The 13,022-nt window shown below is 36.7% G+C and overlaps 1 protein-coding gene across 4 annotated transcripts; it reads right to left on the reverse strand.

Moving 5' to 3' along the window:
- Positions 1–1,024: 1,024 nt before the first annotated feature.
- FAM229B (family with sequence similarity 229 member B) lies at positions 1,025–12,986 on the reverse strand. Of its 4 annotated transcripts, none has more exons than XM_059941390.1 (4): positions 12,836–12,986; positions 4,307–4,409; positions 2,421–2,559; positions 1,025–1,247 (listed from the first exon to the last, which is right to left on the reverse strand). In XM_059941390.1, the coding sequence occupies exons 3-4, from the start codon at positions 2,543–2,545 to the stop codon at positions 1,130–1,132; spliced, it is 243 nt and encodes an 80-aa protein (XP_059797373.1). In that variant the 5' UTR covers positions 2,546–2,559; positions 4,307–4,409; positions 12,836–12,986; the 3' UTR covers positions 1,025–1,129. The 4 variants fall into 4 exon arrangements, with proteins under 4 accessions (XP_059797373.1, XP_059797372.1, XP_059797371.1 ...); XM_059941389.1 differs by having other exon boundaries at positions 4,250–4,406; positions 12,836–12,985; XM_059941388.1 differs by having other exon boundaries at positions 4,250–4,409; positions 12,836–12,985.
- Positions 12,987–13,022: the final 36 nt, after the last annotated feature.

Here is a 13,022-nt window from a genome sequence, read left to right on the forward strand (position 1 = left end):
GCTCTCAGAATTTCTCCATTTATAAATCCCTGATGAAAAGCTTTTCTTTTCACCTCATGTAGCACACATGCATCTATGTGCAAGTAATTATAAGCTAATAAACCTTTCACATAAAAAGGCTTTGATATCTATCTATCTATCTATCTATCTATCTATCTATCTATCTATCTATCTTCAGGAGCAGAAAAGTAGATAAGAAACTGGGGAAACTGTATCTGACACTAAAGTCTGTCTTTTGGAGAAAAAAAAATTTCATGGGATGAAGGGTGGCAACCATCAAGAGGAAAAGAAAGCAAGCTGAGTTTCTTGGAACTATTACAAGAAGAAAAAGAAAACAGAAAGAGCTGGCCTACACCTCAAAACTGAGCCTTAAGTCTAATCAAATAAAAAGATCCATCTGAGGTTTCTCAATACTAACTGTGGACAATTTCAAGATGACTGGCTGGGACTTGAGGTAATAGTGTGATGATGAGACATCATTTTTCCTGGAAAAATAGGGGTTAGAATCACAGCCTTGACCTCATTATAATAAATTTAACCAATAACCTGAGCTCCCATATGATAGCAGTGTATATGCTTTGCAGATTAACCATGGACTAAGAATTTCCTTCAGTCTTGGGTATTATTTCAAAATGCATAACCCACAGGGCTCCATTTCTCACCCAATATAATCATTCCTGGGCAGAACATTATCAAAAGACAGAAAGACAGAAACTGGCTTAGGGTATTCAAGTGAAAGGATTCAGCTAAGTAGCAACCCAAAAATAAGCAAAGGAAATCAGCCCAAAACACGTTAAGCATTTAGAATGGGCCCTTCCTGACTGATAATCAAGGTGGCTTAAGCTTCATTGTGAATTGTTGATATTAATGATCCACTGTGAGCAAGATGATCTCTAAGGCACTTTCTAATTGTGAAATATTATTCTGTCTTATCTATCAAACATAACTGATGGCTTATCACTACACATGTTTTACAGACTACATTCCGGTCTTTCTCTACAAAAAGTAAATATTTCAACTACTGTCACCATCCAAAGGTGCCACCACTTTTATTTGCTTACCAGATCATAAGATGATACTGGTCCATTACCCTTGACTTAGTCAAACCTCTACAAAAGACTTAATGATGCTATTTAGGATGCATTTCCTTGCTGCTTTGTGCAGGTGGCTTTCGCATTGTTGCAAAGACAGTGATGGGAACATCAGTTATTGTCAGGCAATGATTTCCAGGGCATCTTCGGAGTTGCCTAAATAAAAGAGCAAATGACATGTACTTAGATATAAAAAAGGAAACTTTTTTCAGAGAACCGAAGTTTGAGTGTATATTCAGCTGTTTTAAGTCTTTTTGAAATCTCTGAATGTCACAAAATATAACACAGTGGCACTAATGAGGCAGACATTTTAGACTTACATTGCAAAGAAATTGTTGTTAAATGTTGTGCCATACATTTAATCAAAAGAAACTTATAAATACAAAGATAACCCTCCAGATGTTCTTTTGAAAGGTATGCAGGGATTTCTAAATGGCAAAGAAAAGTGGGGCAGGGGGGAGTGCATAGTTGTAAACATAAGTGATAATACTATGGCAATTCATACATATATGCACCTTAAAATCACTCCAGTTGAGTGATTTAAAAACTAGAATATTTGTGGAAAAATATAAAACTGAACATACTATTCCACATACTATTCAAATGTTGATAGGATCTCAGGTTTAAAAGAGCCCTTAAATAACATCTAGTCTAAAAATACACCTAGTGCTTGAATTTCCTTTCCAACATCCCCATCAAATAATAACCCAACCTTAAACATTTCTAAAGACTACTAATCAGTATTTCCCGAAGTAGCCTATTTTATCCTTGAATAACTCTGATGTTTAAAGTACCTACCTTATTAAGCTTAAATCTGTGTTCTGAAAATTCCAAGCCATGAGAAATCAAACAATGTACTATGGTAAACAGAAGAAAAGTGGAATAAATCCTATTATAGTTTTCCTCAATTTTGCAAAAATAGAATCTTCACCTCTATATCACTCTCCTTCTGCCAAAGGTCAAGTCAAAGCCAAAGTGACACTGACTCTGAGGTCTGAGTCTTTTTCATATTTTGTAGCCTTATGCGTAGCACAGTGCCCTGCACATAATAGCACTAAAGGTTTGCTTATTTGATTGAATGTTATATAATCTTGAAACTATTAACAAAAAACTAGCTAAATATTTACCCCCCAAAATTGGTCTATCATTCAGACTTACAATATACAGACTTTATGCTAAGAAAACCTAGGCTCTGGTAAAACTAATTTAATAACATTAATAATTTAATGCTCCTAGGCTTCTTTCTTACTAATTGAATGTCAGCTAAAGCTTGCATTGATGATAGCCATTACACATCTCCTCAGTTGTTAGGACAAGAAGACTTTTTACCTGCTTGGTAACATCTCTTTCCCGTTACAGGAAGCATTGGAGCTCAGCCCAGGCTCCAGCCCAACTGAAGGGTCTCCCCCTTCCATTGGAAACCTCCTTGGCTGGATCCCAAACCGAAAAGGCATAATTCACTGAAAACCTAGATTAGAAAGTTAAAATAATGGAGAGGGGGGGTGAGTTGTTTTCAAATAGTTCTTTGAAATTCTTAATATTAATTTTGCTATAGGCATATAGAAACATTCTGAAAACGACATATTTAAATATCTATAAAAGTACATTAATACTCTATTATACAACTCTCCCTTACATACAATTTTAAGTCTTGAGCAAATGTAAAATAGCAACTAGATGATAAAGTAAACTGTGCCCTATGGTTAACATAACTGAAGTCCATTTATGTTATGTGAAAAAAAATTGTTTTCCTTTGAATGGTTATGGCAATTGACAAGCTTGAGCTCCCACTGCCTCTCTGCCTAGCTAAACCCTTGTCTTCCTTTGAAGTACAAGAGTTTCACATCTGCCTGATATCTACAGCTATTCCTTCTCTTCCTGGTGATTATTTGTTAACCCCTGCCTCTCTACATTTACAGTGAATTAGTTAAGAAAGTGCCTTGTAAGAGCTGGACTGACCTGGATTCAAACCCTGGCTCTGGCTCTTCCCAACTATGTGATCTTAGGCAAGGTACTTAACCAAGTATGCTTCTCAAAGATAAACTGAGCTTAGTAATATTATCTACCTCCAGGGTGATAATGGGAATTAAATAAAGTAATACATGTGAAATGCAGTGCCTAACATGTAGTACAGGCTCAATAAATGTTAACTGCTATTACTGAGCAGATACTACTGAGCATGATTAAATATATACATACACATATGCAATGTAATGTGAGATACATACGATATATATGATACACATACACACACACAACTACACAAAATAAGCTCCTCACTGCCTACTGTTGCCTCTGCTTGGAATTCTTCCCCACCTCACTGCTCACACTCTTTACTTGTTAGGTCCAACTCATTCATTAAGTCTGAATTTAAATGTCACTTTCTCGGAGAAGATTTTTATAACCCCTCCATTATATGTTTTCTTAGCACTCTACTTCTGCTTTATAACAGTTATCATCGCTCTAATTCAGGATTTCTCAACTCTGACACTATTGACATTTAGGGTCATGTAACTTTTTGTTTAGGAGGGAGGAGACTGTCCCGCGCATTGTAGGAAGTTTTGCAGCATCCAAGGCCTCCACTCACTCACTCACATGCCAGTAGCACCCCACCACAAAGCTGCAACAAAAATATCTCCAGACATTGCCAAATATCACTTGGTAGAAAAGGGGAGAAAAATCTCCCCCTGTTGAGAACCAGTGCTCTAATTTTTTTGTAAATGTTTTTGCTTTATCATTGTCCCCCCCACTCCCATTCCATGTCTGTCTTTGTCACCAGTGATTAAATCCTTAATACCTAGAACAGTGTCTGGGACACAGTGGGTAATTAATAGCTCTATCTTGTATAAATTTACATGTCTTCAGCAAAGGGCAGGAAAAATGAAAAATGTCTTATAACTTTCTTATGCCTAGGGCAGTATTCTATGCCTAATAAGTAAGTGTTTATTGTGGTAATAATAAAACTAAATTATTAAAAGTTTTGGAATTTGAATATTATATAATAGTTGTTATAGACTGTGTGTCCATTATCGAAGAAAAAAGTGTTATGCTCAATGACAAGTTAGTAAAACCATAGTAAAAACTATGGTTTAGTATAACTAGCTATCATATGTAAGTATTAAGCTTCAGCTAACTTGATCAAGGATACACAGACTTACCAAAATAGGCCGAGTCTGATTCCTGTAGAGGTGAATAAATCAATTGCTTCTACTGACCTTCCAGAGAAGGCTGGAATTGCCAAAGGAATGATGATCAAATGTTCCAGTGACACCCAGAAATTCTGACACCAGAAGATTCTTTCACATAGTTTCCTACCTGCTAACAAATAAAATATCACGATTCATAGCTCCAGCAACAAGCTGAAACCTAGCTAAAAAATTGTCTCTAAAGTTTGTGTGAAGGTTTTATTCTTGTTGTCATTGCCTTGTTTATTTTCCAACATTAAATATTTTAATCTATGAATTACTTTATCTGTATCTATTCTAAACCAACAGTCTAATCAATCTGCACAAAATCACATGAGATTCTCCTCACTTTATATCCTATTCTCCTCATTACCTTTGTCTTCCAGACTTTCCCTTAACTAATAACCCAAATTAACCCAATCTAGCCATGTCCTTGTCCCATGCCAAAAGCCTCAAACTGCACCTTTACAAATTTCTTTATCGTTCTTCCTATGTAGGACTCTCTAAACCCTCTCTCTAATGCCTGGACTACCTCTTCTCTCCTGTTTCCTCAAAAGAGGCTTGAAATTCCCAAGTGACAGGAATAATGAGAAAGGAAGAATACATCTTATACTGTCCTCTCTATTCTGTTCCCTGGGCCCTGAGTTCTCCGTTTATAACATCTTCACCAAATGAATGATGATAAAATATCCCAGTGACACCCAGGAATTATGACATCAGAGATTCTTTCATTTAGTTCCCTACCTGCTAGAGCATAAAATGTCTCAATTTGTAGTTCCAGCAACAAGCTGAAACTTATCTTCTGGACTGCCCTTTCTCTCCCAGTTTCTATATCAACAGCTTACCTCACTGAATGTAATACTTAAGTTTAACTCTTAAGCCAGAACATTACTCTTCAGCTAATCAATTTTTTTTCAGTTTTCTTAGCTGATGACTGAACTATTAAATGCTAATGAGCATTTTTCACATTTAATGAAAATCTTTTTTACTACCTACATTTTATGCTAAGTTCCCACTGTTCTGTTTTCATATGCTTTATGTAATAGGAAATTAGCATTTTACATAATTAAGTTGACGTTAGATAAAAGCTGAACTCTACCTTCTCTTTCTTACTAGGGTGCTGTGAAGAGTTGATCACAATCTTAGCTTAGAGAAATCATTTAACTGACTGTGTCACAGTCAGACAAACTGAAATAATTGCTGGTCATTGTTAGCTAATATGTCACTAGGACCTAAACATTTGACGCTTAGTATGGCAACATTTTTTTAATAGTTTGAATTTTCTGTGTGGGTGGCAGTGCGAAAACGGTGGGTTAGCGCCTCGGAGTTAGGTTTAAATTCGAACACCGTGTTAACTCTGAGACTGAGCAAGTCACTAAAAGTTTGTAAAATGGTATTAATTTCTACATCATAGAGTTGTTTTGAGGAGTAAAAAGCCAACGGCTGGGGTACAAAATTTCAATCAGAGTGTTGAGGCATTGATTTCACTTTTTAATCACTGATATACTATCTTTAAGCTGCAAAGCAAATATTCGCATGTGAAATATTCTTAAATTCCCCCAATTTACCATCATTTTAAACTAGTTTATTTGGCACAAGTTGTGCCAAGGTTCTTCTTTAATATGGATGATACAGTGAGACAAACCAAAAAGTAGCCTTAATGATGGAACTATCCAGCACTAGAGTATATACATCAGAAGATAAAATAAACTTGACTCTACAGCAGATCTTCACAGGGGAATGGATGAATAGGTGAAGTATAAATAGTGAAAAAAAAAATGGTGAAATCTCTAAATACTCTCTCTTAATTCTCATAAGTGCAAGAATAGTGATCTTTCAATCTTCAGGATATTGATTCATGAGATACAGAAAAAGAGTAATGTTTGGACTGGTCATATCCTAAGAAAATATCCATTATTAGAATTACTTTATTCATACCACAAATATTTGCTGATAATCCACCATAAGCAAGGCATGTGTTAAGTACTGAAGGTAAAATATTGAGCAAAACAAATACAGTGTCTGCCCTAATGGAGTTTACAAGTTAGGGTAGGGTATGCTCTAGATTAGCACTAAATCTAAAGGACGAGTAGGCATTAACTAGGTGGAAGTGGGTAGGAAGCAAAGACACTGAGACAGTTGGGAAGGGGGCAAACAGAGGAAACAGCATGTGCAATGGTCCTGTGCCAGTAGAAAGGACAACAGAAAATCTGAAAGGCCAGCATAACCACAGCAGAGAAAATAAAAAAGAAACCAGGTCAGAGAGAATAAGTAGAGGCTAAATCAAGCAGGAACATGAACCCCAGTTAAAGATTTTAGACTTTACCTTATGAGCAAGGGAGCCCACAAAAGAATTTTAATCTCCTGGGAAACATATTTAGGTTTCAGTGATTTTTTTCCTCTATTAATTTTCTGTTTTCTATTTATTCGATTTCAACTCCAATCTTTAGTATTTCCTTTTTTCCTGTTTACTTTGGGTTTAATTTGCTTTTCTTCGTCTAGTTTCTTAAAATGGAAGCTTAGGTCATTGATTTGATCTTCTTAACGTAAGTATTTAATTCTATAAATCTCCATCAAAGCAGTACTTTAGCTTCATTTCACAAATTTTGAAATTTTGTTATTTTTATTTCCTTCAGTTAAAATTTTCCTTTTTGGTTTCTTCTTTGACCAATGGGTTATTTAGAACTATGATATTTTGTTTTCAAATATTTGGGAATATTCCAGCTATTTCTCTGTTACTGATTTCTTAGATTCCATTGTTAACAGAGAACATTCTTTGTATTATGTTAATTCTTTTAAATTTATTGAGACCTGTTTATGGCCAGAATAAGGACTATCTTGGTAAATGTTCTATGTACACTGAAAAGAATGTGTATCTTGCTGTTGTTGGGTGACGTATTCTATACACGTAATTGGTTGACAGAGTTGTTCAAGTCTTCTGCATTCTTACTCATTCTCTGTATACTTGTTTATCAATTATTGAAATAAAGATGTTGCAATCTCCAACTATAATTATGAATATCTGTTTCTCTTTTCTATTCTGCCAGTGTTTGCTTCACGTATTTTGAAACTCATTAGGTACATGAATTTTTAGTAGCATTATGTACTCTTGATGAATTTATATTTTTATTATTATAAAATATCTTTATCGCTAGTAGTATTCTTTGCTCTTTGTCTAAAATTTATATAGCTACTTTGTATTCGTTAGTGTTCATATAATGTTCCTATATTTTTAGTTTCAAACTTTATATTTGATGTAGCTTTCTTTCTTTTTTTATTATTTTATTTTATTTATTTATTGTTTCTGGCTGCGTTGGGTCTTTGTTGCTGCATGCCGGCTTTTCTCTGGTTGCAGCGAGTGGGAGCTACTCTTCATTGCGGTTCACGGGCTTCTCATCGTGGTGGCTTCTCTTGTTGCAGAGTACGGGCTCTAGGCGCGCGGGCTTCAGTAGTTGTGGCATGTGGGCTCAGTAGTTGTGGCTCGTGGGCTCTAGAGCACAGGCTCAGTAGTTGTGGCACAGGGGCTTAGCTGCTCCGCACCATGACGGATCTTCCCGGACCAGGGATCAAACCCGTGTCCCCTGCACTGGCAGGTGGATACTCAACCACCAGGGAAGCCCTGATGTAGCTTTCTTATAAACAGTATATAGCTGAGTCTTGCTTTTTACAAATCTACTCTGATGATCTCTGACTTTTAAATTAGGGTGTTTTGATGTAATGCAATAGATATGATTGAATGTAAATCTGCCTTCTTACTATTTGTACTCTGTGCCATCAGTTTTTGTTCCCCTTTTGTTCTTATTCTGTACTTTTGAAACAGCTGAATATATTTTATGAATCTATATTATCTCCATTATTGGTTCATCGCTATACAAACTCGCATGTTGTTTTGTTTTGCTTTGCTTTGGGTTACTTTAGGGTTTATGGTATACATCTTTAACTTTTCAGTCTGCCTTCAATAACATTATACCACTTCCAACACAAGAAAATTACAAGAATATATTCTATTTCCCCCTCACACCCTGTATTACTTTGTCGTCACGTACTTTACATCTACGTATACCATAAACCCCACAGCACATTATTATTAGTTCTTCTTTAAGCAATCATCTCTTTAGGAAATTTTTCAAGAGAAGTCTTTTATATCTACCCACATATTTATCATTTTCAGTGTTCTTATCCCCTTGAGTAGGTCCAGATTTCCATCCAACATAATTTTCCTTTTATCTGAAGGTTTTCATTTAAGTTTTGGACTTCTGGTGATTAATTCATTCACCTTTTGAATGTTTTTACTTCATCTTCATTTTTGAACATTCTTTTTGCTGGGTATAGAATCCTAGGTCAACAATTTTGTGGGGTTTTTTTTAAGGACTTTAAATATTCTTCTACAGTGTTTTTCGGCTTGCATTGTTTCCAACAAGAAAGTCTGCTGTCATTCTTGTCTTCGTTCCTCTGTCTCCCCAACTCAGGATGGCTGCTGGGCTGTGTTTGGATGCTATTCATTAGAAAGAAACCACTAGGTCCAGCCCAGACTCAATGGGAGGTGATTACACAAAAATAGGAGGCAGATCATCTGTAGAGAAGTTCAAAAAAAACTAGGAGGCAGAGATCACTGGGTACCATCTGAGAGGCTGCCTACCACAGATACTGTGTTTTGGTGTCATGTTTGAGGGTGCTTGTGATGAACTTACAAATGTTGTTCATCAAATATTTCTGGCTTTCTGTCTTCCAGAGATTGTAATTCTTGGTCCCCTTATGATTACTTGGAGCCCATGTGACTAGTTTTGGCCAGTAAATTAACAGCAGCCATTAATTGCAGTACAAGACCCTCCTGAGTTGTCTTTCTCTTTGCCACAAAAACCAGGAATTATCAAATAGTGGTAGCTCAGCAACTTGGGTGCCAGGGTGAAGATAACATAAAGCATAGCCACCAGACTCCCCCCTCCAATGGACATGTATCATGTGCAAAAAATAAACAACTGTTGTTTTACACCACTGAGATTTGGAGGTTGGCTGTTACCACAGCATAATAAAATTTATCCTGACTTATACAGACTTAGGTCCAGACTTAGGTACTGCCATAACAAAAACATAAAATATAAGTCACCAGCATAGTGGTCAAGCAGTGAGTGTCAAGAAAATTGTTATTGGAAACTGAGAGGATAGTTGTCTATGCTATTCAGTGGCAAACCTATTGGAAAAATCTTTGGAAAACTCTGTGATAACCTAGAAAGCAGATGATTTGCTGGTGAATGCTAGGTGAAGAGGTTGGAAGACAGAATGCCAATAACATGTTAGCTGCTGTTGGCTGTGTTTGTCAAGTTATATGACAAAGAGATGGGCTCAGAAATGCAGTGTGCAAGCAGGAATAAAAATTGATAGAGTGCCCACAAATTCAAAGTATATTTAAATGACAACTTTGAAAGCTACAGGAGTATATTTTCCTTGGAACACATTTTATTCCTTCTCCGAAATTTGTAGCATCTTTGTAATGTCGTCCAGTACTAAATGTACTATAGATGAATCTAAAGGAGCCTAATTGTTTTTTCTCCATGCCGCCCCCCAACTTTTGTTTCTTGCCTGTGTACCTAAAGAATTCTTTCTTTATTCTGAAAACTGAGTAACTGAACCAGGGTATATCCCTTAGTGTTGACTGCTCTATAGAAATTATTCCATGTAACATGGTATATGCTTTTAATCTATAGATTTTTCCTCCTGTATTATTTTTTATATCAATAAGAACATTTCTTCTTCAATTTGCTGTGTTCTCTATTTCAGGGGCACTTATTAATCTTATGTTGAACCATCTTTATCTGTTTCACATATATTATCTTCCAAGAGCTATTATACCTTTGTCCTTTGCCTCAGTGTTCTCTGTGATTATCTCAAGCCTTTCTTCTAATCAGTAATTTGATTTTCAGCTCTCTAGTCTGCTTCTCTGCGCTTCTAATTATTCATTAGTCCTTTAACATGTTTTGGTCTTTAGTTTCCTTTCTCTTTTATTTCCATTTTAGTTCATTTATTCACCAAATATTTATTGATTACCTATAGTACACCAGGCAAAGTTCTAAATACTAAGGATATAGTAGTGAAAAAAACAAGGCAAGACTCAGCCCTCAATACATTATTTTAGCATCTTGTCTTTAAGTTCCTGTACTACCAAATTCATATTCTTATTATTAATAAGTTCCTCTACAGCACAAAAATTATATGAATTTTCTTTTTTCCCCTTAGGTTAGGTTTTACAGGTCATGTACTTCATTCATCTTTTACATGCTATTTTCCTTCCATCCTTCCTTCCTTTTACAGGAGTAGTCTGCATAATTTTCAATGATGTTTTCCTCTTGCTCACATTTAACATATAAAATTTTGCCCAATCTATTTGCATGGTGTGTTAGACAGCTATTGCTCCAATACTATTGCACCCCAAAATCTCACAGCTTCAACCAAAAACCTTTTTTCTTATTAAGACTGTGGAGAGACTGCTGTTCAGCTGCTCTCCACTTGCCTCTCCTGGGTTTGGCTAGGATTAGCAGTACTCCACATTTCAACTGAGATGCAGATTCAGATCTGATGCACATGTCTTCATCATTTTGGAAACAGCAGCCACCTGAGGTAGTTTTTCTTACGAAAAATAGCAAAGACCAAGAGGCAAAAGCATGCAAGCACACCTAAAACTTTTGATACCTGACATCATTCCACTGGTCAAAGCAAGCCACCTGACCAAGCCTGACCAATAGGACAAAGACGTATACTCTGCCTACACCCCTATTCCAGGAGGTACTGCACAGTCATGTGCAAAGGGAGAGAGTAAAGAATTCAGAACAATACTCCAATCTACCATACTCTGCTATTCTGTGGGTAAATTCTCCTTGACTTCTTTCCTACTTATCTGAAATCTGCTCTTCCACTCACAGCTAGAGTTTGAAAGGTAAATCATATTTTCTTTTTCATTGTGTTTTTATCAGAGGAGGTGTATCAGAGAGAATTCCACGAGAGCTGTGTGTAGCCTTCTGGGTGGCCTGCGTTCAGCTTGCTCTTCTGAAAGTTTGTTGAATATTTTCAATGAGGTCTCAGTCCATCTAATTAGGAGTGCATTCAACTTTAGGATATGTTCAGATATATGACTTCAAGGTGGACTCCTGGGAGGTATAAACTCTAAAATGTTTTTTCTGCTTCCACTGAAGTCCTAAAGTGGCTGGTATGTAAGGTTCTACCTTGACTCTCAAGCAGAATTTTCTCTCAGTCTGATTCTCCCCAGACTGAAGTTTTTAGTGAGACTTGTTAGAACTTTCTTAATTTAATTCTGTTCCCATGTATGACCTCTAGGGAGTCATGACTAGGACCTAACCACTGCATGAAGGGTAGAGCTCTGCAGAGGCCAGAATACCAGATGAGCTGGCACCGTAGCTCACAGATACAGATCTACTCACAAACTGGACCAAGCTTTGCAAATTTTAGAAGCCCCAGACTTTAGGACTTTAATGTTAAGACCTAAGTGAAGTGTTAGGGGAACCTGACTGCACCTCTAACACTGACTCCATGCTCACTAATAAGCAGTTAAGAGTAAAATCCAGCAAATGCAAAAAATTATTGACTAAAAGTTACCTATTAATCATAAGATATGTGAGTAATAAGGTGAAAAACATCTAAATGGAAATGTGGGAAAGCCTCAGCCTCATAAACCACCCATTGCAACTTCAAACTTACCAGATATCAGAGATATAGTAACAACTATTATTTGTATTGGTAGGGGAATAAGGTGTTCCAAACAATCGAATATTACAATTCCTATTACCACACATTAGTTGCACATGTAATTTTAACTTTTTTTTGGTGGGGGGAGGCTTCCTAGTATTTTGTAGTTCCTCAGAATTTTTGTGGAAAATATTAATTTTACGAAAGAAGTGCTTGAGTTCTTAATTGAAATCTGGTCTAAATTAATCAATAAGAGTTTACAGTATTTTTCAATGTTTGAAAATTTTAGGAGTTGGTCGTTTTCAGGAATACCTGATTTTTCAATCTCCTCCTCCTTTGTCCCACCTAAACACTGTACATAAATAAAATGCCTAGTTTTAATTTCATCTCTTCCATCAGACTTCTATTGAATCCTATTACACTTAGCGCCACAAAATCGTCACAATTTTTTGAGTATTTCGTGTGTATCTTCAATCAAATTGTAAGCCGTCTGGAGCTGGATCTATGTCTTAATTTCTTTTGAATCCTGCAGAGGGCCTAGAAGTTAATGTTGGGAGCATACAGCTTCAACATACACTGGTTGGGCCTCTGAAGCGCCATTTTTGTCAATCTGTATAACCACCTAGTTTCGGTTGTACCCTGACACGTCTATTTGGGGTTTCTTTGTGCTCATCGACATTATTTTCTATTAGAACAAAGGACTTGTTGAATAGATTAACGCAGAGTCCGGAGGAATCGGAATGAACGGAATTTGACCCGCCGCCCCAGGTATTGAGACTGTAAACGGAGACTGAACCTCTGATAGATCATAAACAGCTTTAAAGACACATGTTTTAAAATCCCACGCCAAAGCCTAGTTACCCGCCAGTGACCCCGGCCTCCGGAGCTGCAGTTGCTCAGATGTTTACAAGGCAGCGAAGATCTGCTGTCGGGAGGACCAGTCGCTATGGTAACGGTGAGACGCAAGTGCACTTGCGCGGCCTTCGGACATAAAATCTTAGACTGAAGCTAGAGCAGAGCGGAGCTACGGCAGCGACTTGCGGCAGCA

The sequence above is a fragment of the Balaenoptera ricei genome, chromosome 12 (assembly GCF_028023285.1).
Source record: "Balaenoptera ricei isolate mBalRic1 chromosome 12, mBalRic1.hap2, whole genome shotgun sequence".
NCBI lineage: Eukaryota > Metazoa > Chordata > Mammalia > Artiodactyla > Balaenopteridae > Balaenoptera > Balaenoptera ricei.